We start from the raw sequence: 27,430 nt of genomic DNA on the forward strand, positions 1-27,430 counted from the left end.
CCGTAGAGAGTCCCCCCCCATGTGTGTCCAGTGATTAAAACAGAGTATATATATGAGGACAGTAGCGATGATTGTCCTCAGGTTATCACTAAAGAAGCCCCATATACAGCAACTGAATTAGCAAAATTGAGGAAAGATTTTTCAAGGATGGCAAAGGAATCTGAGAGAGAGTACGTGTGGAGAGTGTCTTTGATGGGAGGAGATGGAATCTTGTTGTCAGAGAAAGAAGCAGAAGGATATTGGGGTCCTGGTGTGTTTCTAACAACTGGCGATTACCGGGCCCCATGGTCACTGACTCAGAGAGCTGCGTATTGGGCTGGAGGGCTGAACCCCATGGAAAGGGGAGATCCCCTTGCCATAACCGGTAGGGTGGATCAGTTAGTGGAAAGTGTGCAAAAGGTGGCATGTATCCAGATGATGTATGACCAGGAGCTCAAGCCCCATCAGGGCTCCCCGATGATGCTGCCTGTGGACCAGAGAGGATGAGTATATCTCTGAGACCAATTGGGATCCAACTACGAGGGACAATTCTAAACACCCTCAATGGAGAAAGGACTACGTCCACTCTGGAGGGGAGGATGTCCCCTGACCTTCGGCGGCCAGGGAGAAAAGTGTGGACATGGGGAGAGGTAGCTCAGGAGTTGACTGACTTTGGGAGAATATTCGGCCCTGTTAGTGGACCTTCTCAAAGAACTGAAAACAAGATCTGACGGCGACTTATTGGGCGGCTATTAGCCCCTGGAAGACAGAGGCCCCTAAGTCGACAGGGACTGTGGCAACTAGGGCATCAGAAAGGCGTTCCCCGGGACTTGATGGATGGGCTCTCGACCCAAAGGTTGGAAGAGCTTGTGCAGAATTGGTCAGGGCAAAAGGCTGTTTCCAAACCAACACCTAGTGCCCCACCCTTGATAAACCCTGAGAACAAATTAACTAAAGAGGAGAAGGTGGCGGGAAACTAGATCCTCCGCTCCCTGAAGGTGAGGGGGGAGACGGAGGGTGGATGTTTGTTACACAACTCACCTGCAATACAAAAGGAGATTTACTGATTACTATTGCTGTAGGACCAAAGAAAAGACCGGTGACCTTTTTAGTTGATACTGGGGCACAAATTACCGCGCTAAGGCGAACTGAAGCAGAACGATGTGGGATTTCGGCCCCATCTAAAAATCTGATTGTCTTAAATGCCTTTGGAAAAACACAATCTGTGCCCATGACTCCGGCAAGCCTATGGTTGCCAGGGGAGGAAAATCCGGTCAACACCATGGTGGCCGTAGGATCTTTCCAGATGAACCTTTTAGGTATAGATGTTTTGAAGGGTAGACAGTGGCGTGACACCCAGGGAAACTCATGGTCTTTTGGTGTCCCTCAAATTAGGCAATTGGCCGAAACATCCGGCATGGAGGTGCGTCTATTGCAAGCGGCACCTACCCTTCCCCCTTCCAAACTGACAAATGTTAAACCCTATCCAGTGCCTCTAGGAGCAAGAGAAGGAATTACGCCAGTTCTGGAGGATTTAAAGAAACAAGGGGTTGTAGTTCCTACTCACTCCCCTTTCAACTCCCCAGCATGGCCAGTCCGAAAACCAAATGGCAAATGGAGATTGACAGTAGATTACAGGAGGCTCAATGCCAACACAGGTCCACTGACAGCTGCTGTGCCAAACATTGCTGAATTGATTGCTGCCATTCAGGAACAATCCCACCCTGTCATGGCAACGATTGATGTTAAGGATATGTTTTTTATGGTCCCTTTACAACCTGAGGACCGGGATCGCTTTGCTTTCACCTGGGAAGGACAACAGTACACCTTTACACGACTGCCCCAAGGATACAAGCACTCCCCCACGCTGGCTCACCATGCTCTAGCACGAGAGTTGGAAACAATTCCCATAAAAGCAGAGGTAAAGATCTATCAATATATAGATGATGTGCTCATAGGAGGAAGGCAGATAGAAGAAGTTAGAGAAACCCAGAATGCCATCATCACCCATTTGGAAAGTATAGGGTTGACAATTCCACCTGAGAAGATCCAGACTCCTTCGAGTGAGGTAAAATTCTTAGGAATCTGGTGGAAGGGAGGCATGACTTGTATCCCACCGGATACCCTTTCCTCTCTTGATCAGATCCAGATGCCAGAGTCAAAGAAAGACTTACAGCATGCACTAGGGTTGCTTGTGTTTTGGAGAAAACACATTCCTGACTTTTCAATTATTGCTAGACCTCTGTATGATTTGTTGCAGAGGGAATGGACTCAGGTCCATGACGAAGCTTTACAGTTGTTGGTATTTGAAACAAATGCCTATCAGGCTCTTGGTCCCATTCACCCAACAGATCCGGTTCAAATTGAGTGGGGATTTGCCAAGACTGGACTGTCGATCCATTTGTGGCAAAAGGGTCCAGAGGGACCTGTTCGGCCCATTGGGTTTTATTCTCGTAGCTTTAAAGATGCTGAAAAAAGGTACACAACTTGGGAAAAGGGTCTATTTGTAGTTAGTTTAGCTCTGAGAGAAGCCGAACAGACCATCCGGCAACAATCTATAGTGCTCAGAGGTCCATTTAAAGTGATCAAAGCAGTTTTGGCAGGAACGCCACCCCCTGACGGGGTGGCCCAGAGAGCCTCTGTGCGAAAGTGGTATGCACAGATAGAACACTACTGTGAAATCTTCTCCGTATCAGAAGGAGCCGCAAAAGTGTTAAATATACAAGACGAGGTAAACCCAGATAAAGACTCCTCCGAGCTTTTGCCTGTAATAGAAGTAGCTCCTCCGTTTTCTGGACAATTGCAAAATGTCTGGTTCACGGATGCCTCGTCAAAGCGAGAGGGAAAGATTTGGAAATATCGAGCTGTGGCACTTCGAGTAGATACCAAGGAACAGATCATTACCGAAGGGATAGGTAGTGCACAAGTAGGAGAACTAATTGCTGTGTGGAGCGTCTTCCAGCACGAGGCTCAGTCTGCTTCTTCTGTCTATATCTATACTGATTCTTATGCTGTGTTTAAGGGCTGCACTGAGTGGCTTCCATTCTGAGAACAAAACGGGTGGGAGGTCAACAGGATACCTGTATGGCAAAAGGAAAAGTGGCAAGATATTCTCACCATTGCCAGACAAGGGAAATTTGCAGTAGCATGGGTAGCATCTCACCAACCAGATGATGCCCCAGTGAGCCAATGGAATGCTAAAGTGGATGAGCTAGCCCGGCTAGCTCTCCTACAAAGCACCCAGATAGTGGAAAATTGGGAACGCCTGTTGGAATAGCTACAGGTAAAACGGAAACATTCAGGAGTCGAAGACCTCTATTGTGAAGCACAAGCCCGAGGGTGGCCAGTTACCAGGGAAGAATGTAAAACTTGTGTGTCCTCCTGCGAACAGTGCCGCGTCCGTTTGGACAGACACCCGCTGGAGGGTGACCCCCTGCATTTGAGAAAAGGAAAAGGCCTATGGGAGGCTTGGCAGATCGATTATATCGGTCCCTTTCGGAGGTCAGAGGGAAAATACTATATACTGGTAGGTGTAGAGATAGTATCTGGACTAGTACAAGCTAAAGCATGTGCTAAGGCAACAGGAGAAAGCACAATAAAAGCTCTAAAAGAATGGTTTGGAATTTTTCCCAAACCACAGTCAATCCAATCAGATAATGGCTCACATTTCACAGCCAAAGTAGTCCAGGAATGGGCAGCCCAGGAGGGAATTTCGTGGGTGTTCCATACTCCGTATTATCCACAAGCAAATGGAATTGTGGAAAGAACAAATGGTCTGCTAAAACGCTTTCTCAAGCCGCACAAGCCAGGATGGGCTGAGAGAGTGTGGGATGCAGTGACCAGCGTGAATAGTCGCTGGGGGGTAAATGGATGTCCAAAGATCACTGCATTTTGTCCAAAAGCTCCAACAATCATGCCAGCCCCGCATGGTCCTGACCACCCCAGCAACCCATCTCATTTCCCAGGACAACCTGTCCTGGTCGAACTTCCCACAGTGGGCACCGTGCCTCTGGTGTTGGACACACCCCTTAACAAATATACCTGGAAAGCAAAAGATGCCTGTGGAAAAATTCATAAGATTCATACTAGATGGATTGTCCCCTCTTTCTAACCCGAGGAGCGAATTTGTTTCTGTTTCATTTTCAGGGAGAAGCAAGTGCCACAGACGTGCCTGCAGAAGAAGAGAAGCAGACACAATGTTATTTCTAATTATGTTATGTTGGAGATTTACCTATGAAGGTGAAGGGAAGCCAATTCCCCCACCTCCCTTTATCTCATATGATCCCTTTAAGGACAACAAATTTGTCCTGTTAGCAAAAGCTGTAAGCCAAGCCTTTAATCTGAGTCATTGTTGGGTTTGTGGGGGACCTTTAGGGTTGTCAAGTCGGCCATGGACCTCCACCTCCCTCACTCCAGCACAACTTGTAAGCAATTACAGTGAAGCTGACAGTACCACCTGGGATGATGGCGAAACATGGCCAATCCAATTTCCTACTGTGGGTAGATATTGTTTAAATCGCACCCAGAAGGGAGGGGTCAATGTCGGAGAAAGCAGGTGTCAGAGGACACTCACACATCAATTAGTTCACAAAGAGATGGGGGTTTACATATAGATGTGGCTTGATGAAGCCGGACGCAGCAAAGCATTCAAAGGGTTTTGGTCAAACAAAAATGAAACCTTCTCTTTCCGATGGTCTAAAAGCCATGTTTACCGTCAAACTTGTGAGTGGAAGAACAACACTGGTGCCTGGTATTGTACCGGCCAGACAAACAGCAACGGACCAACGGAGTTTTACAGTCCTTTGGGGAATGAGAACACAACTTATTTCCAATTCCCAAAGCCTGCAGCTGGGCCATTTGCCAACAGTGCCAAAGCCAGAAAGGGCCATTATTGGATTTGTGGACATACTGCCTACAAACAACTACCGGCGAATGGGTCAGGGATTTGTTATATAGGGATTATCCGACCTCTGTTTTTCCTACTTCCAGAGGTGGGTGGTCCTCGATTAGGGGTGAGACTATATGATAACCTGGGAAACAAAAGGATTGCACGTAGCAAGAGAGCTGTTGACGTTAAAATAGGTGGAACACAAAGGTGGGGGGAAAATGAGTGGCCCCCTGAAAGAATAACTGAACATTATGGGCCTGCCACTTGGAATCCCAGTGAACCAATATCAGGGGCACGAGAACCGATTTATAATTTGAACTGCATAATTCGACTGCAAGCAGTTTTAGAAATTATTACCAATAAAACTGCTAATGCTATAGACCTTTTAACCCAACAGTCTCGACAGATGCGTACTGCAATCCTTCAACACCGCATGGTTTTGGATTATTTACTAGCTGAAGAGGGAGGAGTATGTGGGAAATTAAATGTTTCTAATTGTTGTTTGGAAATAGACGATGTAGGTGAAGTAGTTCTTCAACTAGCCACAGATATCAGGAAACTAGCCCACGTCCCCGTCCAAACATGGAACGGATGGAACGGCAATCTATGGTCTTGGTTACCTGGAGCACCATGGGTAAAACAGCTTTTGTTTTATCTGCTATGTGCATTTGTCGCTTTGATGTTTGTGCCATGTGCTATTCCTTGTTTTATTCAATTAATCCAACATGTCGTATCAAATATGCAATTTGTACCTGTGGCTTCGCCTGATGGTGCAAAACAGATTCGTGTCATTCGCCAATCAAAGCGCGCGACTGTATCAATTGTTTAGGCGCATGCGCTCTGTGCTGGGACGTGGAACTGCGTAAACAGCCCCTCGCACTCAGGTTAGTCAGACCACCATTTTAGCTCTGCAGTTAGTCAAAATGTATATTTTCCTTATAGTTAACCTCGCGACAGTTACTGTGTTAGTTATCGCTATATGTATGTCTTGGTCTTGTAAGTGTCCCGGGTGGTTTTGGAATTTTGTGGCGGTTGTTTTGTTGGCCTTTGCTATGTTTTTCCTTGTTGTATGCATGTGTTGGTTTTGTGACGGTCCGCGTCAACCATCTTGTAATTGTACTTGTTCGTATGGACAACCACCTTCTCCCCCTCCCCATTCCGAAAGACCAGGAACACCCTCTTTAGGCCCGGACAAGACTACCTTTTAGTAGACATTGTTATCATTGTTGTTCTCTTATTATGTGTTTAGGTAAAATAGTGGTTAAACATTGTTATATAAGGTTATGGTTTATTTGTTTAAATTTGGCCCAAAATAAGGAACAGCTTTCCCGCTGCGCATGCGGACTCTACCGGCAAACCGCGTGGACTGAGACCATTTTGTAGCATACGCCGGCAAAATGACGGAGTATGACTACGTGTTTGCGTTGATCCCAATTTATTATATAGCCTTTGCATTAATAACGGTTATCTTAATTGTCTTGTTAATACTTCTTTTTTGTCCTTGTAGCTGTTCACCATGCGAATAACCATTGTGTTTGTTTTTTTTTATTGACTTTTTGTAACCCTGAGATTATGCCTTAGTATTGTAGAGTCAGTTGAATTTATAATAGTCAATTGTTATCGTGTGTTAAGTAGATGATGTTAGTTATTGGATAATTGTTAAATGTGTTTTAATGTTGAAGAGTTGGTTAAGTTTAGAATAAGAGTTGATGTTAAATAGATGTTGCTAGTTATTAGATATTGTTTAACCTATTTAGAAATGTTATAAGAAAATTGTCATGATATCATTAATCACGTATATTGTTGCATAATGTAGACCTTTGGTTTTTATTTTTGTTTTATTATGGAGATTTGTTAACTTGGTTATATCGTTGTAGCATGCACCTTTTCCCTCTTTCTCTCTCTCTATACCTTTACTTTCTACGCCACCACGAGGACAGCAATGTCGAGCCACGGGGTGGATGTAAGAGACTGTGTTGGTTTGCTGACACGACATCGCTGCTGCCTCGACATCCTGTTGCTGCAGGGGGGGTACGCACACGATGTCCCCGAAGAAAGCCACCGCATCCGCGACTGCCGAGCTGTGCCTGCCCACAAGTAAAGGTGAGAAACCACCAGGAGCACCTGGGCATGCGCCCATAGAAGAACAGGGGGCGGCACACAGAATAATGAGTTTGGAGAAATGGGTGGACTTTTCTGAGAAATCATGGGGACTGGAACAATAAAAAAGAACTGCATACTCCCCTCCGGTGCGCGAGTGAAAAAAACCTGGACTCTGGAGGACACCAAAAAGGACGGTAACATCTGGGAAGGCACTGGACTGTGAGCTGAGGAACCCGACCCCCCATCACCGGCGTCGGAAGCGACTCAGTGGGACGTTGCTGGCTTCGTGGTGGTGGTAATTAGTCTTGCTACCTCTTCTCTGTTCTCTTGCTTAGGTCTGCCTCTTTTCCTTTTTTCCTCACTTTGTTCTATCGCAGTTATTGGTTGGTGTAGGAAAATAAAAGTTGTAAAGTTGTACAGCATTTGACCTCGTTTGTGTCTTAATCTCGCTCTCGGGATCATTTAACAACCCTCCCCGATATTGGGTCGGGACAGGGTCCCACAGTGTTTTTTTGGGGGGGAGGGTTGTGCAGTCTTGAAGCACACGCAGGCAGGAAAAATTCCTACGTCAGGTGCAAGCACCAAAGCTCTGACACCACATCGACCCGTTATCTGACCATGGTTCAAAAGAGGCATTTTTACCTCACCGCATGCCTTGATTGGGTGGCAAGAGGAGCCTCCCCTCCTGGTGCACCCAGAAGCGTGTCAGCAAAGGAAACACCCCATCATTACGTACAGGGAGGCTGCCACTGTTGACAGCCTCATTCCCCACATGTTTTTGTACTGCATTGTGGTTGGGTGGCAGCCATTTTTTGACACCATCATACCCACATGTTCTCATGCAGTCCTCTGATTGGCTGCCTGCCTGCTTTGGACAAGGAAGTGCTCAGGTATCAAAATATATACCTGTACTACAATATATACATTTTTGGTTTTATATATGTATATATAAGTGACTGTACAAATATGTATAAATATTTTTTAATGTATTTATGAATAGATACTCTATTTTAAATATATCTACCCCTCTATACACATATATACGTGCATACGTTTATATGTATATGTATTTGTATATATATAAACATGTATAAATCCAGAGAAATTAAATATATATAGCCATTATAACATAGGTATGAAATGGATAAAACCTTTAATAACAGCTAATGGAATGAACAATTAGAGTTTACCTGTGAACAGAAAGAAAAGTACAAGGGTGGGTCGAGGTCCCCCACTTTACCAGGCTGCAGAAGAAGTCCAGACATGTCTGGGTTGGGGGGAACTTCAAGAGGGTGGGGAGGACACAGACAAGGTGGGACATGCCCGAGGGCTATGGCCCCCTCCTAGGAGGTCACCAAGGAGCCCTCAGTGCAAGTCCTGTTAACATACAAAGAAGAGCCCAGTCCCATGAACTGGCCTAGGAGGCCCCCACATCCCAGCCCAGCCCAACAGGATGGCCATGCAGGGTTGCTGGGGAAGACGCTGAGCTTTCCTCGGTGCTGCAAGGCACAGGCAACGCCATCTGCAAACATGGAAAAGCAGGGCAAAATGCCAGCTTCAGAAGAATACGTGCATGGGCACAATATGGAAAAGACCCAAAGAGGATCTCAAAAAAGATGATGTGGATGAGAGGAGCTAGCCAGTGACCCCAGGAACTGCAAAGTGGCTTTTGAGGTTCCAAGCAGAGAGGGAGGGTGGTAGTGGGGAACTCCCTTTCCCCATGGGGTTGTGGGGGATCTCACAGCTACCTGTAAGACCACTGTGGGGTGCAGACTGGTGCTATACACATTTCCTTGTCCTTAGGTTGACAACCTGATTGAATGTTTCAAACAGCTCTGTCTGACACAGAGGGGAGAGGTCAGGAGCGTGCTGGCACTTGTCCAGGTCCACCTGAGCCACACCAGCCAAATCCAGTATGCTGTGTGTACGTCCTGTCAAAGGATGGGGAAGGGGGTGGTGACGGTGGATGTAAATGTATTGAATCCTGTAGGACCTGAGCAGGATGTAAATGGGAGGGAATAAGGTGTGAAGATTGTACTGGGTCTGGCTGGGATGGCGTTAATTTTCTTGTTAGCAGACCCTATGGTGCTGAGCTTTGCCTTGGTGGTCAAAAGAGTGTTGACCGATAACACACTGACATTGTAGCTACTGCTGAGCAGTGCTTGCACAGCATCAAGGCCTTCTCTGTTCCTCACTTTGCCCCGACAGCGAGGAGACTGGGGGTGGCAAGAGGCGGGGAGGGGACAAAGTCAGGACAGCTGACCCCAATGGACCAAAGGGATATTCCACACCATATGACGTCATAGTCAGCAATAGAACTAGGGGAGTGCTGGGCGTTCTTCAAAGTAGAAGAGGTAATCCACTTATTAAACTGTCTTTATCTCAACTCATGAGATTTTTTTTCTCGCTTTTGTCCTTCCCCATCCTACTGGTGAGCAAGTGACTGGGTGGAGGCTGCCACATGGGGTCACCCCACCAGACAAGCACACAGAAAATAGGCTGGTATGTGCTTGTGAGGTCATTGGTGCCTGAATAGATCATACGATGGGAGCTGGCACAAGGCTTGTGTAAGTGGTTGTGAGATTACTGATACCTGACAGGGAAAGATTACTGAGTAGCTGATAGGCCAAGAGTAGGGGTGTGGCTTGTGTCAGAGCTTGTGAGGTCACTCGTGCCTTTGCATCTCACAGGCAAGCAGATAGCAAGTAGGTGGATATTTGGTGGCCAGCTCACTGGTGCCTGAGTAGCTGATAGGCAAGAGGGAGACATGTGGCTTGGGTATGTACTTGTGTTGTGACTCTGGGCTGAAGAGCTGATAGGCCAGGACCAAGTGCATGGCCCTTATAGGTTCTTGTAAGGTCACCGGAGACAGAGTACTGCACCAGCAAGTACCTGGCAAATGGGTGTACACGTACATGGGAGGTCACTGGTGCCTGAGTAGCTGATAGAGCAGGAGCTGGCCCATGGCTTGTGTCTGTGCTTATGAGGTCACTCATGCCTGAGTAGCTCATAGGCCTGGAGTAAGCCAATGGCAGGTGTAGGTGCTGCTGTTGTCACTGCTGCCTGAGTAGCTGATAGGGCAGGAGCAGGCCCCTAGTTTGTGTTGGTTGTTTTGAGGTCATTGGTGTCTGAATAGCTGATGGGCCAGGAACAGGCCCATGTCAGATGCAGATACTATGACGTCACCTGTGGCTGAGTAGCTGGTAGGCTAGGAGTAGGCACATGGCTGTGTATGGATGAACTTGTGATGTCACTGGTGCCTGGAGAGCTGATAGGCCAGGAGCTGGCACGTAGCTTGGGTAGGTGCTTCGGTGTCACCAAAATAGTATTCAGACCACGACCAAACACGGCTTTTTGGAAGAACCATCGTTAGCAGAAGTCCATACACCACGCACACAGTTGTGGCACTGTAACTCAGGCACACGCAGTGGTGGCAGTAGGAGGGGTGTGAGGTCACTGTCAGTATAAATCATGAGCACACAGCGGTGGCCATGGGAGGATGGCAGTGTTCACGTCACCCATAGCACCCCAAGGCTGTGGGGCTCGGTGCAGGGTGGCCGTGTGCTGTCACAAGGGCATCAGAGGGGACGGGATCCGCCTGGCCCTGTCACTGCGAGGCCGAAGGAGCAGCCCCTGCAGCCCTGGCTGGAGCAGTCGGGGTAGGGGTGGGTCGGGGGCACCGCAGGGATGTGCCTGGGCACGGTGCCAGGAGGAAACCACAGACTTCCTCCAGAGCGCAGGGAGCGCTGCGAGGCCACGTGGGCTGTGGTTTGTGCACCTGCAGGCTGCAGCTCCCAACTCTCCTGCAGGGAATAACGGCCCCTTGGTGACATGCCGAGAGTCAGGGATGTGTCTGAGCCTCTGGGCTGCATGTCTGCTGCCGGGACAGAGACATGTCCCAGCTTCAGCTCATTGGAAGCGACCTTCCGTGGAGCTCTCCAGGGAGGGACGGGTGAGCCAGCGCTGCTGGGATGGGGCTCTGGCCTGGGCTAAGGGCCTTTCCCAGCTGCTGCTCCCAGCAGAGCGGGGTCTGAAGCAGGGGCAGGGGCTGTTTCCTTCCCTTCCTGACACAGCCCCCACTGCAGTCTCAGCCCTGTGATTCCCATGGCACAGGGGTGGCTGGACACTCACACCTGAGGCTCTTGGATGTGCCCAGAATAAAAGATGCTCAGTGCTCCTAGTCCACACGGCACGGTTCAGGGGGTGAAAAACTTGTTTCCCCCCCACAACTGGCCCTGTCTTGTGACAGCCCTCCAGCACAGTGACGTGACACCTGTAGCGGAGCCATCTCTCATATATGGTCATGAATGGTGCTGGAGAAGTTCATTGGAGGGCTGGGCTGTGTCGGAGGGGAGATCGCTCCCGATAATGTCTAAAAAGGTGCTGCTGCTTCGATTGGCTCCTCCTGTAGCTGGGCTGGCATCTGCAGAGATATATTGCCCTCCCGTCGTCATTGTCCCCATGAGTCCCCAGGAGCCGTGGGAGGGAATTTAACGTAGCAGGGATGTTCTGGCAGGGCAGGAGGCTCAGGATGGGCACCGAGGGACTCCTGTCCCCTCAGATGCTGTGGCTGCTCCTCTGGGTACAGCTGTGCAGGGGTAAGTGCCGACTCCTTTGTTCCACAGCCCAGGGCCAGCAGGTACCAGTGTGGTCATTGGGATTTGCCTGGGAATGGGGTTTCTTTGCAGGTGCTACTGAGATGAGGGGCAGAAGGTGCTCAGGTCCATGGACCCTGTGCCTTTCCCTGTGCCCATCTGGGTGGGTGAGAATATCTCCTTTTCCAGGGCTCCAGTGTTCAGGGCAGCCTGTGCCTGGCTGGATTCATAGACAACCTGTCCTGGGGTACCCTTCTGGGATCCCCTCTTCCCCAGCACTGTACCTCTGGAGCTGGTGGTGGCCTAGCTGGTGATGGCAGTACCCAGAGATGCCCAGGGCACTGCGGAGCTCTAGGGTACCTCGGAGGGATTGTGTGCTGCTCACTGCCCCCTTGGTCCAGGGGACCCCTGACCCCATGAGAGCAGTTTGGACCCCACAGAGAGAAGGGGACCGGGGCATCTAGAGTAGAGAGGCATCCTTCCTGGGGAGCTTGGCCCAGTGTAGGGACTGGGCTGACACCAGGGGCGAGGAGGGGACACAGGCTGGGGGATCCTCAGAATCATCTCAGTGCTCCCTGGGGGTGGGGGTGTGTTTGGATGGTGCTGGGGCAGGCACAGGCTGGTGCTGGAAGCTGCAGGCCTGCGTACATGGAGCTGTTGAGGGGGTGCTGGGCTGGGGAGTAGCGGGTTCTCAGTGCAGCGCTGGGCAGTGTGTGTGGAAGTGTGGATGGGGGGGCAGGTGGCTGTTGCCGTGGGAGGCCTTGTGCAGTGGGATGGTGAGTGACCCAGCTGGGCTGGAACTGGACACCCACAGCCTTGTGCAGCCCGTGGGGATAGAAGGGACCCCTGCACTGCACCAGGGACAGCCTGGAGGGGAGGGGCTCCTAGCCTTTGAATCGGCCCAGGTTGGGGGTTCCCCCAGACCTGCAGTGCTGAGGTTTGGCACTCTCCTGACCCATCCCCTGCTGGTGTTTGAAGGGGCTGCAGAGGTGAGGCTGGTGAATGGCGGCAGGCGCTGTGCTGGGAGAGTGGAGGTGAAACACAATAGCAAGTGGGGGACGGTGTGTGGTGACTACTGGAGCATGAACGATGCGGCAGTGGTTTGTAAGCAGCTGGGCTGTGGGTCTGCTGTTGGAGCTCCTCAGTATGGACACTTTGGGCCAGGATCTGGCCCCATTTGGATGGATGATGTTGGCTGTAATGGCACCGAGTCTGCCCTGTCTGACTGCGAACACAAAGGATGGGGTGAAAATAACTGTGAACACATTCACGATGCTGGAGTGACATGTTCAGGTAAGTGGGCAGCACGTTCTTCACCTTTGGGTCTGGGATCGGGGAAGGGACCATGGCTGTGCCCTCAGGGAGCAACAAGTGGACACCAGAGCAGGGCCCAGTGATGCTGACCTAATTGCCAGGCTGGGACTGTCATTGCTGATGTCCCCAGTCCTTGGGGAAGGCCCAGAGGGAGCCTACCCCAAGGTGAACTGTCCTTGCCAGAGTCTCAGTCACCCTCAGTCAGTATCTTGGGCTGCAGATGAGTCCTCCATCCCTGCCCTGGGCTGTCCATTGGGCTTCATTGATCTCCACCCATTCTGCCAGTTTGCAGCCAACAATGCTGAGGGTCCCTGTGCTGGAAACACCTGGGGGCACTTGCTCAGCACTCCACGCTTTGGAGGAATGGCATGAGATGGCTGATCCTCCTGGGTCATTCCCCTTCACAGGCATGAGTACCTCAACTGAATCAAATGGGCTTTTCAGAGAGGATGAGTGCTGGGCCCTGGGGAATGGAGCAGGGTGGCCACAAAGCCCTTCACTGCCTCTGCCCACCCAGGGCTCGGCTGTGTGGACCAGCATTTGCGAGGGTTAGGAGCTTGGCAGCTGCTTGACTCTGGCTGCTTCCTCCTGCACCACTGCATGCACAGGCTGGTACTGAGACATCCCTGGGGCTGTGAATAGTCCTGTGGGGACACAGCCCCACACAGGCAGCACTGCCCCACTGCCCAAACCCTCCTGCCTGCCCATGGTTCCCTGTGCTGCCCCATGAAACAGGGTCTTTGCCAGCACTTACTGGCTCTGATCTGTGCCTGCTGTTACTGTCGGTGCCAGCGTGAGGCCAGGGCGGCAGGCAAGTCTCCTGCCTCTCTACCTGGCTGTTGGCTTGGGACCTGTGCACCTCCAGGCAGAGCGCTATGTCCCTGGCTGAGGAAAGCCCCTCCAAGCAGCCATTGGAGGGGTCTGAACAGGCACCAGGCATGATAGCAGCTGCACCATTTCTCTGCTCTGTGACATCTTCACCTAACAGGAATCTCCCAGCATGCCAGAACATCCCTGGGAGCAAGGTGCATTTCTAGCTGCATCAAAGTGATGGTCCTGCCTGGTCCCAAGCTCTGCAGGGGCTGAGCAGGCTGCAGCAGTCTTTATCATCTGGGCCAGTGCTGGACCTGAACTGTGGACACTACTGCAGTGCTGGGGGGACCATGCCAGGCAGTGCAGGGCACCCTGTACAGCAGCAGTTTGTCTGAGTGGTGCCTGGTGCTGTGACAGACACATACCCTCGAGTGCTGTGATGGTGTAGAGATGGGGTGCGTGGGGGTCTGGATGTGCCTGTGTCACCAACAACCCCCCAACAACTTCCTCTGGGATGTGCAATGGGCAGTTTGGTCATGGCTTGCTTGGAGGTGATGTGGGACGTGGGCATTTAACTGCCAGAGGGCTCTGGGAACTCCCAGTTGTTATGGATTTTTTCCAGAATTTGTCCGGCTGGTGGAAGGGAAGAGCCGCTGCTCAGGACGTGTGGAGATCCATGACGGGGACCAGTGGAAAACTGTCTGTGATTCACACTTTGGTCCCAAAGATGCTGCCGTGGTCTGCAGGGAGCTGCAGTGTGGCGTGGCCCTGCCTGTCAGTGGGCCAGCTCACTTTGGAGAAGGGGTCAGTCCCATCTGGGATGGAGAGCTGCAGTGTGTGGGCAATGAATCCCGCCTCATCTCCTGCCACAGAGGGTCTTCCAGGGAGCGGCCCTGCACCCACGCGAACAGCGCTGTTGTCACCTGCACACGTAAGGACTCGGGGACGGGTGCTGAACACTTGGGTGAGCTCCAGCCTGAGTGGGGGCAGGTTGTGCCTGTTGAGACAAGGGAAGTGGGCTATCTGTTCCCACAGGCTGGCAGAGAGGTGACCTTCCTGGGGGATCCTACACAGGGCAGGGCTGGGCTGCTGCCCAAGGACAAGGAGGGGTCATGTGGTGGGAGGACTCAGTGGGATCATTGTGTTGTTCCACAGAGGACACAGAAAGGCCTGAAGGCAGAGGATAAGCTGGGAGGAGGGCAGGGCAGGTTGTGGTCCGGGGGAGCTGGGGGCTTTGGGGAGAAGCAGCAGTGTGTGCTTGGGGGAACCTTGGTGGGGCAGGTCTCTTCTCAGGGTGCTGGCAGGGGAGGAGCAGGTGCCCTAGGTGGGCATGGTCCAGGGGCAGGTGGCAGCTGGCTGTTGGGGTAGAAGGAGGTGCCAAAGGCTGTGGGGCCACAAATGACCCAGCAAGGCCAGAACTGCAGACCCCCAGCCTTGCAGCACCCATGAGGATAGAAGGGACCCCTGCCCTGCCCAGGGGACAGACTTGGAGGGGAGAAGGCTCCCACCGGGGCACCTCTGATGCCACCCGGGCAGGGGTTCCCCCAGACGCACACTACTGGGGCTTGACACTGCTCTAACTGGTCCTGTGTCAGTGTTTGAAGGTGCTGTGGAGGTGAGGCTGGCAGATGGTGGCAGGCGCTGTGCTGGGAGAGTGGAGGTGAAACAACAGGGCCAGTGGGGGACGGTGTGTGGTGACTACTGGAGCATGAACGATGCGGCAGTGGTTTGTAAGCAGCTGGGCTGTGGGTCTGCTGTGGGAGCTCCTCAGTATGGACACTTTGGGCCAGGATCTGGCCCCATTTGGATGGATGATGTTGGCTGTAATGGCACCGAGTCTGCCCTGTCTGACTGCAAACATAGAGGATGGGGTGAACATGACTGTGTTCACAGTGAGGATGCTGGAGTGACATGTTCAGGTAAGGGGACAGCCTGTTCCTCCCCTTTGGGTCTGGGATCGGGGAAGGGACCATGGCTGTGCCCTCAGGGAGCAACAAGTGGACACCAGAGCAGGGCCCAGTGATGCTGACCTAATTGCCAGGCTGGGACTGTCATTGCTGATGTCCCCAGTCCTTTGGGAAGGCCCAGAGGGAGCCTAACCCAGGGTGATATGACCTTGCCAGAGTGTCTCAGTCACCCTCAGTCAGTGTCTTGGGCTGCAGATGAGTCCTCCATCCCTGCCCTGGGCTGTCCATTGGGCTTCATTGATCTCCACCCATTCTGCCAGTTTGCAGCCAACAATGCTGAGGGTCCCTGTGCTGGAAACACCTGGGGGCACTTGCTCGGCACTCCATGACACGGAGGCTTTGCCAGCACTTACTGGCTCTCATCTGTGTCTGCTGGTCTCTGAGAGCTGGCATGAGCCCAGTGGGAGTCTCCTGCCCCTCTGCCCGCCATCCATCTGGGTTGTGGACACCTCCAGGCAGAGCACTGTGTCCCTGGCTGAGGACAACCTGCCCCCGAGCAGACATCAGAGGGATCTGGACAGGCACCAGGCATGATGGCAGCTGCACCATTTCTCTGCTCTGTGACATCTTCTGCCTAAAATGAACCTTCCAACACCCCAGGAACACCCCTGGGAGCAAGGTGCATTTCTAGCTGCATCAAAGTGATGGTCCTGCCTGGTCCCAAGCTCTGCAGGGGCTGAGCAGGCTGCAGCAGTCTTTATCATCTGGGCCAGTGCTGGACCTGAACTGTGGACACTACTGCAGTGCTGGGGGGACCATGCCAGGCAGTGCAGGGCACCCTGTACAGCAGCAGTTTGTCTGAGTGGTGCCTGGTGCTGTGACAGACACATACCCTCGAGTGCTGTGATGGTGTAGAGATGGGGTGCGTGGGGGTCTGGATGTGCCTGTGTCACCAACAACCCCCCAACAACTTCCTCTGGGATGTGCAATGGGCAGTTTGGTCATGGCTTGCTTGGAGGTGATGTGGGACGTGGGCATTTAACTGCCAGAGGGCTCTGGGAACTCCCAGTTGTTATGGATTTTTTCCAGAATTTGTCCGGCTGGTGGAAGGGAAGAGCCGCTGCTCAGGACGTGTGGAGATCCATGACAGGGACCAGTGGAAAACTGTCTGTGATTCACACTTTGGTCCCAAAGATGCTGCCGTGGTCTGCAGGGAGCTGCAGTGTGGCGTGGCCCTGCCTGTCAGTGGGCCAGCTCACTTTGGAGAAGGGGTCAGTCCCATCTGGGATGGAGAGCTGCAGTGTGTGGGCAATGAATCCCGCCTCATCTCCTGCCACAGAGGGTCTTCCAGGGAGCGGCCCTGCACCCACGCGAACAGCGCTGTTGTCACCTGCACACGTAAGGACTCGGGGACGGGTGCTGAACACTTGGGTGAGCTCCAGCCTGAGTGGGGGCAGGTTGTGCCTGTTGAGACAAGGGAAGTGGGCTATCTGTTCCCACAGGCTGGCAGAGAGGTGACCTTCCTGGGGGATCCTACACAGGGCAGGGCTGGGCTGCTGCCCAAGGACAAGGAGGGGTCATGTGGTGGGAGGACTCAGTGGGATCATTGTGTTGTTCCACAGAGGACACAGAAAGGCCTGAAGGCAGAGGATAAGCTGGGAGGAGGGCAGGGCAGGTTGTGGTCCGGGGGAGCTGGGGGCTTTGGGGAGAAGCAGCAGTGTGTGCTTGGGGGAACCTTGGTGGGGTAGGTCTCTTCTCAGGGTGCTGGCAGGGGAGGAGCAGGTGCCCTAGGTGGGCATGGGCCAGGGGCAGGTGGCAACTGGCTGTTGGGGTAGAAGGAGGTGCCAAAGGCTGTGGGGCCACAAATGACCCAGCAAGGCCAGAACTGCAGACCCCCAGCCTTGCAGCACCCATGAGGATAGAAGGGACCCCTGCCCTGCCCGGGGGACAGACTTGGAGGGGAGAGGGCTCCCACCGGGGCACCTCTGATGCCACCCGGGCAGGGGTTCCCCCAGACGCACACTACTGGGGCTTGGCACTGCTCTAACTGGTCCTGTGTCAGTGTTTGAAGGTGCTGTGGAGGTGAGGCTGGCAGATGGTGGCAGGCGCTGTGCTGGGAGAGTGGAGGTGAAACAACAGGGCCAGTGGGGGACAGTCTGTGATGACTACTGGAACATGAACGATGCGGCAGTGGTTTGTAAGCAGCTGGGCTGTGGGTCTGCTGTGGGAGCTCCTCAGTATGGACACTTTGGGCCAGGATCTGGCCCCATTTGGATGGATGATGTTGGCTGTAATGGCACCGAGTCTGCCCTGTCTGACTGCAAACATAGAGGATGGGGTGAACATGACTGTGAACACAGTGAGGATGCTGGAGTGACATGTTCAGGTAAGTGGACAGCCTGTTCCTCCCCTTTGGGTCTGAGATTGGGGAAGGGACCATGGCTGTGCCCTCAGGGAGCAACAAGTGGACACCAGAGCAGGGCCCAGTGATGCTGACCTAATTGCCAGGCTGGGACTGTCATTGCTGATGTCCCCAGTCCTTGGGGAAGGCCCAGAGGGAGCCTACCCACTGCATGCCCAGGCTGGTACTGAGATGTCCCTGAGGCTGTGAGTAGTCCTGTGGGGATATGACCCTGTGCATGCAGTAGTGACCCACTGTCCAAGCCCTCCTGCCTGCCCATGGTTCCCCACACTGCCCCATGACATGGGGCCTTTGGCAGCAGTTACTGATCCTCATTTGTGCCTGCTGGTCTCTGAGAGTTGGCATGGGCCCAGTGGGATTATCCTCGCCTTCTGTCCGGCCATCCATCTGGGTTGTGGACACCTTCAGGCAGAGCACGGTGTCCCTGTCTGAGAACACCCTCCCCCCAAGCAGACATCAGAGGGATCTGAACAGGCACCAGGCATGATGGCAGCTGCACCATTTCTGTTCTCTCTGACATCTTCCACCTAAAAGGAGCCTTCCAACACCCCAGGAACACCCCTGGGATCAAGGGGTGCTTCTGGTTGCATCAGGGGGATGGTCCTGCCTGGTCCCAAGCTCTGCAGGGGCTGAGCAGGCTGCAGCAGTCATTATCATCTGGGCCAGTTCTCCTGGATCAAACTGCTCACATTACGGTGGTTCTGGGGGGACCATGCCAGGCCACGCGGGGGACCTTGTGTGGGAGCACTTTGTCTAAGCAGTACCTGTGGCTGTGAGTCTGTGACAGACACATACCCTCAAGTGCTCTGATGCTGTAGAGATGGGGTGCATGGGGGTCTGGATGTGCCTGTGTCACCAACACTTCCCCAACAGCTTCCTCTGAAATGTGCAAAGGAGAGTTTGGTCATGGCTTGCTTGGAGATGATGCAGGATGTGGACATTTAACTGCTAGAGGGCTCTGGGAACTCCAAGTTGTTATGTTTTTTTCCAGGATTTGTCCGGCTGGTGGAAGGGAAGAGCCACTGCTCAGGACGTGTGGAGATCCATGACGGGGACCAGTGGAAAACTGTCTGTGATTCACATTTTAGTCCCAGCGCTGCTGATGTGGTCTGCAGGGAGTTGCAGTGTGGAGTGGCCCTGCCTGTCAGCGGGCCAGCTCACTTTGGAGAAGGGGTCAGTCCCATCTGGGATGGAGAGCTGCAGTGTGTGGGCAATGAATCCCGCCTCATCTCCTGCCGCAGAGGGTCCTCCAGGGAGCAGCCCTGCACCCACGCGAACAGCGCTGTTGTCGCCTGCACACGTAAGGACTCAGGGAGGGGTGTTGTACACCAGGGCTGTGCCAGGGGTTGGGGAACAGAGCAAGGACCGTGCTGGGCCAGGTGTGAGGACAGGAGGGATGATGGGATTGTCTGCAGCATGAAAATAGTGCAGAAGGAGAAGAAAGGCATGCTGTCCCTCTGGCCTCTCCGCCAGCTACTGAGGGTACATGAGCACCAATCCACCCTCTCTCCTCCTCCTCTGTCCCCAGAATACACAGGATTCAAGCTGGTGAACGGCAGCACAGCGTGTGCAGGGAGGGTAGAGGTCCAGGTCTTGGGGACCTGGGGGACTCTCTGTGCCTCCCGCTGGGATCTCTCGGATGCCCATGTTCTCTGTCGTCAACTCAACTGTGGGTTTGCTGAGTCCATTCCTGGAGGAGAGCATTTTGGGAGAGGGACTGGCCCTGTCTGGAGAGACTCATTCCACTGTGATGGGACAGAAGCCCATCTGGGACAGTGCCCAGTGATCACCCTGGGGGCCTCACCATGCTCCCATGGGAACAACGCTGCTGTCATTTGCTCAGGTGAGTGCTGGAAAAATGCTGCATAACTCCATTTGCCCTTTGTGTGTCATGTGGCCACACAAAGCAGTGATCCCACAGCAGTGCAAGGCTGAATTTCTCCCTGGAGAAACCCTGGCTTCCCCAGGAGCCATCTGGAGGGCTTTTCCTGCTCAGAGTGACCGCTATACTTTGGGAGAGCTGAGGGCTGAACGGAGGCAGGCATCTGCCCCCAGGGCAGTGGCTTAGGCCCCATCACCACCACCAGGCCTGGGCTCCTCCGTTCTCCTACTGTGGGAAAAGCCCAGAGCAGGGCTGCAGGGCTGTGGTCCATCCCTCTGGCTGCAGACAACTGCATTCCATCCCCAGAGAGAGCTCTGCAGAGCCTCATCCCACCACCCAGGAAGCAGGTGCCCGGCTGCCCCCAGCAGCAGCAGATTTTGCCCTCGCTTCCCGTCAGCAAAAGGCTCAATCTTGTTGTGTTTGGGCGGAAAATCCCCCCCTCCCACTGCTCCCTGAAGGATGCCATGCTCCCTGGTGCCACCAATGGCTGTGGCATCTCTGCTCTCCCCAGGCTCAGCCAGCTTTGCATCCCTGCGGCTGGTGGGTGGAGAGAGCCGGTGCGACGGACGAGTGGAGATCTTCCAGCATGGGACATGGGGCAGAGTCCTGGATGACCAGTGGGACGTGCAGGAGGCCAGTGTGGTGTGCCGGCAGCTGCGGTGTGGAGAGGCAGGGACAGCCTACAACCCCCCAAAGCCTGAGCGAGGGACGGGTCCCGTGGGGCTGCGAGGGGTCCGGTGCACAGGGCACGAGGCCAGCCTGGCCTTCTGCAACACCTCCCTGCTCGAGAGTGCACCGGCGGCAGGGGTAGCAGAGGATGTGGGAGTCATTTGCTGGGGTGAGCGGCGCTGCACGGGCACCCCAGGTGATGGGGTGGGTGGGCAGCCGGCCCCTAACAGCAACTGGGGTTTCTACCCACTACAGGGAGCCGGAGGGTCCGGCTGGTGAATGGGACCGGGCGCTGTGCTGGGAGAGTGGAGATCTACTACCAGGGCATCTGGGGGACTGTCTGTGATGATGGCTGGGACCTGTCTGATGCCACCGTCATTTGTCACCAGCTGGGCTGTGGAGGGGCAGTGGAGGCAGCCGGCTCTGCTCAGTTCGGGGAAGGCTCCGGGCAGATCTGGCTGGATGGCGTGAACTGCTCTGGGGCCGAAGCTGCTCTCTGGGACTGCCCTGCCAGGCCCTGGGGGCAGCACGACTGCGGGCACAAAGAGGATGCCGGAGTCGTCTGCTCAGGTCTGTGCCAGGAGCTGTAGTGGGAGCCTGGCTCCCATGGAGGCCAGGACACAAGGAGAGATGGGCATGGCCAAGGCTGTCCCTGGCTGCCTCTGAGCTCCTGTCCGAGCATGTCCTGTGGATACCCATGCACGGGTACCCTCAGTCCCACTGAGGGTCCCTGGGGAGCTCAGCCATCCCCGAGGGTTTGCAGGAAGGGCAGGGGTGTCTGTCCATCAGGGGCTTCTCTCTACCTTTGGGTGCAAGGGGGACGTACTGGCCATGGCCTTACCCAGCTGTGGGCCTGGGGGGTGCAGAGGTGTCCTGGCTCCCGCTGCCCCAGACCAGCCTGTTCCCCCTTGGTGCCTTTCCTCCCAGAGTTCATGGCCCTGAGGCTGGAGAACAGTGATGGCTGCTCCGGGCGCCTGCAGGTTTTCTACAACGGAACATGGGGCAGCATTTGCTCCAACTCGATGACTCTCGACACGGTGTTGCTGGCATGCAAGGAGCTGGGCTGCGGGGACGGAGGATCCCTGGAAACGCAGCTGCCTTATGGAAGGGTGTCTGGCCCTACATGGCTGGATAAGGTGCGGTGTGGGGAGAAAACCAGCTCCTTCTGGCAGTGTCCCTCTGCTCCCTGGAACCCACAGTCATGTGAAGACCCACGAGAAGAGATCCACATCACCTGCAATGGTAACTCTGAGCCACCTGGGCACCCCAGTGTCACTCTAGCTCCTGCTCCCTGTTGAGCACAGCCAAATGCGGAAAAAGAGCTTGGAGGGGCTTTTCCTTTCCATGTCAGTCCCTTCTGCTGCTGGTGGCAGAAAAGCGATCACAGCCACACACGTCCAGCAGCAGTTGCCACCCAGGTTGCCAGCAGCGCCTGGGGGAGGCAGAGGCATCTCCAGGTGAGGTCTCAGAAGAGACCAGACAGGGTTCAGAAGAGCCTTCCCTCCATAGACATGCTCCTGCTGCTCTGTTAAACTGGGACCTTTTGGGGCCGAGCAGTTGGGGTCCCCTCACAGTCCTGTGCGTGTCCCATGAATGACCAGGGTTCAGTTGCTGCTGTGATCGAGATGGCAGAGGGAGGCACAAGCAGAGGTCAGTCCTGCTCTCTTCTGCACAATCTCCCGAACCAGCCCTTTCACCACAGTGTTTCCTTCTTCAGGGAGACGCCCAGAAATGCCCTCGATCCCACTGGCCCCGTGCCCCAACTCCACGAGGTGCACAGGTAGGGAGCTGCTCCTCTGTGGATGCTTCTTGTCTGGCAGGGCTCTGCCTGCTGTCTCTGTGCCATGGGAGGTCTTTGCCTTCTCCAGACAGGGAGAAGATTCGTGCCGTGGGAGGTGAGGACAGGTGCTCGGGCAGAGTGGAGGTCTGGCACCGTGGCTCTTGGGGGACGGTGTGCGACGACTCCTGGGACATGCGGGATGCTGAGGTGGCGTGCAGGCAGCTGGGCTGTGGCCCCGCGGTGTCTGCCCTGCATGAGGCTGTGTTTGGGGTGGGGACGGGCCCCATCTGGCTGGAGCAGGTGGAGTGCCGTGGGACAGAGCCGTCTCTGCAGGACTGCTGGGCCCGGCCTGGGGATGGTGGTGCTTGCCGGCATAAGGAAGATGCTGCTGTGAACTGCTCAGGTGAGTGGCAGGGATAGGACCCCTTGCTCAGGTATTGGCAGGGAGCTGGGGAAGACCTTTTGCCCCCTTGGTCCTGCCATGGCCCCTGACCTCCCAAGAGCAAGAACATTCCTGTGGAGTGCAGGAGCCTGGTGCCAAGTGGGGAGCAGCCTTGGTGGAACTGGATGTGTTCTGTCCATTGCCCAAGGGGCCCTGCAGCCCCAAGGTTATCCCTTGGGCTATCTGTGCCATCCTGCCTGCCACCCGGAGCAGAGGCACTGAGCCCTTTCCCGGCCTCTCTTTCTAGCACTATAGGAGAGGCAATTTGGGTGGGATGTGTCAGGGACATCCACAGACACACACACGGTGTGTTGGGGAGGAGGCTCCCCGGTACCCACATACCCACCCTCTCAGCCCAGCTCTCCTTTTTCTCCTCTGCAGCTACACCCAGGACAGCAGCATCCCCACCCCAAGCAGGTAACTTGTCTTCCCCCCGGGGCTGGGTATCGCCAGGGCCAGACTGTGACCCACAGCTGGGTGGAAGGGGCTCCTTGTTGGCATGTGAAACTCCCAGGAGAAGGCACTGGTCTGGTGGTGAGGGGGCTAGGGAAGGTTGTAATTTACTCATCAGGGTAGCAGCTTCTCCATCGCTCATCCCTGGGGCCCTCCATCCCCTGCTGCCTTGTGTGATGGGGGTCAGGAATGGTGCTTTTTCCCCCTCACCCAGGCCTGCTGCTGGCCTTTCCATATTCTTGCCCACACAGAATCCCCCCAGGGCAGTCTGAGTGGCAGCGGGAGATTCTCAGTGCCCATCATCATCTGCATCATCCTGGGGGCCCTTCTCTGCCTGCTCGTGGCCCTCCTGGCTGGGCAAGCGCTAAGCACCAGGGCTGGGCGCAGAGGTTGGTCTTTCCACAGTGGTCCCAGGGGAAGATAGATATCTCCTGGAAGGGCTGCAGGGTGTCAGTGTGGGGCACAGACAGAGCTGGGGGGATGAGACTCTGTGCTGCCACCTGTCCCATGCACCATCCCATTGACTGCCTGGCCGTGGGGCACCAGCAGCAAGGGGTGGAGAGAGCCCAGAGGTGGGGGGAGGTAGCGATGGGGTGAGGAGAGAAATGTCAGAAATGGCAGAGCGGGGCTGGGAGATATGTGGGCAGAAAGGAGATGGCCAAGGCTGGCAGTGCTCTAGGTAGTGCTGGGGGTGCTCTGGGACAAGGGAGATGATGGAAGGAGTGCAGGGTAGCAGGGTCCATCCCGTGGTGTCAGGCACCCAGGCTGTCCCTTCTGCCCAGCTCTGCCCACCCCCTGGCAGGACAGGGGCCCTACTCTACACCCGTGGGACAGACAGGGGAAAGCTCCAGGTGGAGAGGAAACATGGGAGCTGCTCCAGGGTCAGACAAGGGGTGCATGACCCTGGGGCCAGAGGGGCATGAGCATTGTCTCTGATGGGATGATGCGAGGGTGACGCTGCCCCAGATAATCTCCACAGCGATGTTGCCCTCACTGGGGATGTGGCAGCTGTGCCTGGACAGTGCAGTGGGGCTGTGCTGTCGGGCCAGTCCTGGGTTGGCCCAAGGAACAGGTTTGAGGGAGCGCAGTGTGATCCCATTGCCTGTCTGCCTGTCCTTGTGCCAGCCCTACCTCTGTCCCCAGGCTCCAGGAGTGCTCAGGAGATGTTCCCTGAGGCTGTGTATGAGGAGATCAGTTACAGCCCAGTGTGGGAGAAGCAGGCGAGGTTTGGTCGCTCAGGTGGGTGTGGGTCCTCCCTGGACGTACATCTATCTGCAGGACCCTTTCCCCTGGCCCCAACCCAGGGCTGATTCCCTGAAGCCCCCAGCCCATTGTGATGCTGGGGCCATGTGGTCTATGGGGACAGCATCCAGGTCCTGGCCTGGGAGGGGAGCTTTCTCCCAACCAGCTTTGCCTGTCCCGCTGGACATCCCCTCTCCTCCTGCCCCTGCACCTCATGTGACATGCGTGGAGTGAAGGAAAGGGCTGTCCTAGGGCAGCTCTGTGAGCACCTTTGAGACAGAGTTTGCCCCAGGGAGGCAGGGTGAATTCCCAGCCCTTGTCCCCATGCAGCCCCAGCTCTGTGGGTCCCCCTTCCCCAGCAGCACTGACCACGAGCCAGGTCAGTGGGGCTCACTTCATAATACCCACTGTGCATCTCTCCAGGCTCCTATTTAGAGGAGTCCCTGACCCAGCTGCAGTCCTACCCTGGGGTCAGCGAGGAGGAGGATGGTCTGGGATCAGCAGCAGGTAACAGAGGCAAGAAGGAGTTGATCTCCCTGAAGACATGTGATGGACAGAGGTGTCACTCAGTGTCACCGCTGGAGATGGGGAGGACATGGGGGTCTCCTGTGGTGCTGCCAATACCCGTGTCTCAGCCCTGTGTCCCTGCACATCTTCATGTCCTCTGCTGTGCAGGATGTATCTTCTGACTGTCACCAGCTCCCCTCTCTTTTCAGATGTTCTTGTCCCACCCAGAGGTGACCCAGCAGATGGTTATGATGATGCCAGGGAGGTTTCTGATCCCGCGGAGGATGTTGCCCCTGGGCAGGGAGAGAGTGAAATGCCCAGGGAGCCTGAGGAGGGAGCAGAGCCCAGGGATGCACCCAGAGGTGAGAGGGAAATTTAGCACTGCTGGTTCCTGGGGTGCCATCCATGGTGCCACCCAAGTCACTGCTGTCCTGAGACCCCAGCCTCCTGGGAAGGGGGAACCTGTCCTGGGAGTTTTCCTTGGAGGGACTAGGGGTGGGAGAAGGAGCTGAATGTGGTGACGAGCAGGGAGGAAGATGATCTACAGACCCCATGGGGCGAACTGCATTGTCCTGCCTTGCTGCTTGCAGGGACCAGCTTGCACTCCTGGAGAAGTGCTGGGGTCCCTGGAGCTGAAGGAGACACGTGGCCCCTGTCCCTGGGGAGCATGGGCTATGATGATGCTGAAGAGGTGTCTCTGGCACATCCCCCTGAGGACACAATGGCTGTGACACCGGAGCTCTGTGCACAACAGTCCCAGAGCCCAAGGCCATGAGAGCCCATCCCTGCTGTGCAGCTGCGTGCAGCCAGGAGGGAGAAGAGGTCTGTGGAGCTGGGAGAGCTGCGAGCACCAGGGAACCATCTCCCTTGTCCCACGGGCAACAGAAACCGCCTGGAGTTTCCTCTATTTTTATTCCCATTTTTATGCTGTGCCTCATCTTTGTTCATAATAGAACAGCTGTGTTCAGCTTTGACCCAGAGCTGGTGCTTGCCTGCCCAAGTGTCAGGGCATCTTCCTGAGGCTGGTCAGGAGGAGCAGAGAACAAAGTCATGGAAGTGGGGAAATGGGCATGTCTCAGGGACAGCAGGCTTGGGGTCAGGCTGTGAAGCAGTGAGAGCCCATGGTCGCTGGGGAATAATCCTGCTGACAGAGACATTTCCATCCTGCTGGCCACAGGCAGTTTCTAGTCAAAATGGCTCTCTGATAGGTTCCGTGATGCACCTCAGTTTGAGCACCCATTTCCTCGCCCTAGGGTTTCCCAGCTGCTCTTTACCCCAGGCAGGGCCTGAGCCGTGCTGGTCCCACAGTGCAGAGGCCATGACAGAGCTGCCGTGTCAGGGTAAGCCCTGGGCTGTGGCCCCACAGAAGTGAGCCCTGAGTTGGCCGCAGTGCCCTGAACATCCCAGCCAGCCCCAGGGGGGAACATGGCCCATGGATTACCTCCCACCATGGTTAGGAGGCATCTCTGCTCCCCACTGCCCCAGCACAAGGTGCAGAGCTGCTTTCTGGGATACACAGGGCTGGGATTCCCTCTCCTCATGCTCTGCCAGGACCCCAGTCTCCATGGGCTGCTCCTGCTACCTTGGGCCCTCGCAGACCCTGAGCACTCTTGTCAAGGCACTGAGCTGCCTTCTTCCTGAGCAGAGGCTGTAAGGCCCCACAGCAGCCCTGGGACCCCCTCCTCCTGCTCTCCTCCAGCCCCCACCCCTGCCCTCCTGCTGCTTCACCAGGGATGTCAGTTTGGGTTTGTGTCAGGGCAGTACTTGTGTGCAGGCACAGAAGAGAGGGAAGCAACGGTGATGGGGGCACCTTTCCCCCAGCACTGTTGGAGGGCTGGGGGGATGAAGAAAAGATCCCCAGGAGATGTATGCTGCAGCCAGAAGCCTTGGTCCAGTCCCTGGCCTGGAGAAGGGCTCATCTGGCAGGATCCTCACGTGGGCACATTTCCATGGCAGAGGAGATTTTGTGTCCCTCCCCTAAAAGAGGCACTGCTGGGAGCTGAGCCAGGGTCCCTCTCCCTTGGCTGTGGCTTTCGCCTGCCCCAGCGCCCATGGGCAGAGAAACTTCTTATGTAGCAGCCAGGCGGGGAGAAGGGTTTGACACCTGGGCAGGACCTGGCAACCCAAACCGCCCTCCCTGGTCCTGCTGGTGGGTCTCAACACCCCTCCGGCACTTCCCCAAAAGGCTTCTCTGCTGCGGGCTGGAAGGTGCCTTGGCTGTCTGTGGCAGGGTTCGATGTGGGAAGTTGCTGGAGCTCAGTACTGCTGCAAGCAGCAGGATCTGGCCCTAGAGGAGAAGCGGGGAGGAGGTGGCTGTCACCAACACCCTCTCCCACTTCAGCATTGCCCCATTCCCTGCTGGGAGCTCCTCCACCCCTGTGGTGATCCTGGGGGGATATGGGAGAAGCCCAGGCACACACATCCCTCTGCCCCA

The 27,430-nt window shown here is 55.0% G+C and overlaps 1 protein-coding gene across 1 annotated transcript in view; it reads left to right on the forward strand.

The window, feature by feature from the left end:
- Window positions 1-12,338: 12,338 nt before the first annotated feature.
- LOC138682991 (scavenger receptor cysteine-rich type 1 protein M130-like) overlaps window positions 12,339-27,430 on the forward strand; it is a 59,284-nt gene continuing 44,192 nt past the window's right edge. The window contains 18 exon segments of the mRNA XM_069774510.1: window positions 12,339-12,858; window positions 14,315-14,672; window positions 15,241-15,611; window positions 16,689-16,997; window positions 17,662-17,985; window positions 19,013-19,321; window positions 19,550-19,864; window positions 20,415-20,741; window positions 20,828-21,142; window positions 21,500-21,814; window positions 22,290-22,352; window positions 22,441-22,755; window positions 23,176-23,211; window positions 23,499-23,636; window positions 24,391-24,486; window positions 24,913-24,996; window positions 25,206-25,358; window positions 25,587-25,874. Of these exon segments, the coding sequence (XP_069630611.1) occupies window positions 12,339-12,858; window positions 14,315-14,672; window positions 15,241-15,611; window positions 16,689-16,997; window positions 17,662-17,985; window positions 19,013-19,321; window positions 19,550-19,864; window positions 20,415-20,741; window positions 20,828-21,142; window positions 21,500-21,814; window positions 22,290-22,352; window positions 22,441-22,755; window positions 23,176-23,211; window positions 23,499-23,636; window positions 24,391-24,486; window positions 24,913-24,996; window positions 25,206-25,358; window positions 25,587-25,874 (4,636 nt within the window).

The sequence above is a fragment of the Haliaeetus albicilla genome, chromosome 30 (assembly GCF_947461875.1).
Source record: "Haliaeetus albicilla chromosome 30, bHalAlb1.1, whole genome shotgun sequence".
Lineage (NCBI taxonomy): Eukaryota > Metazoa > Chordata > Aves > Accipitriformes > Accipitridae > Haliaeetus > Haliaeetus albicilla.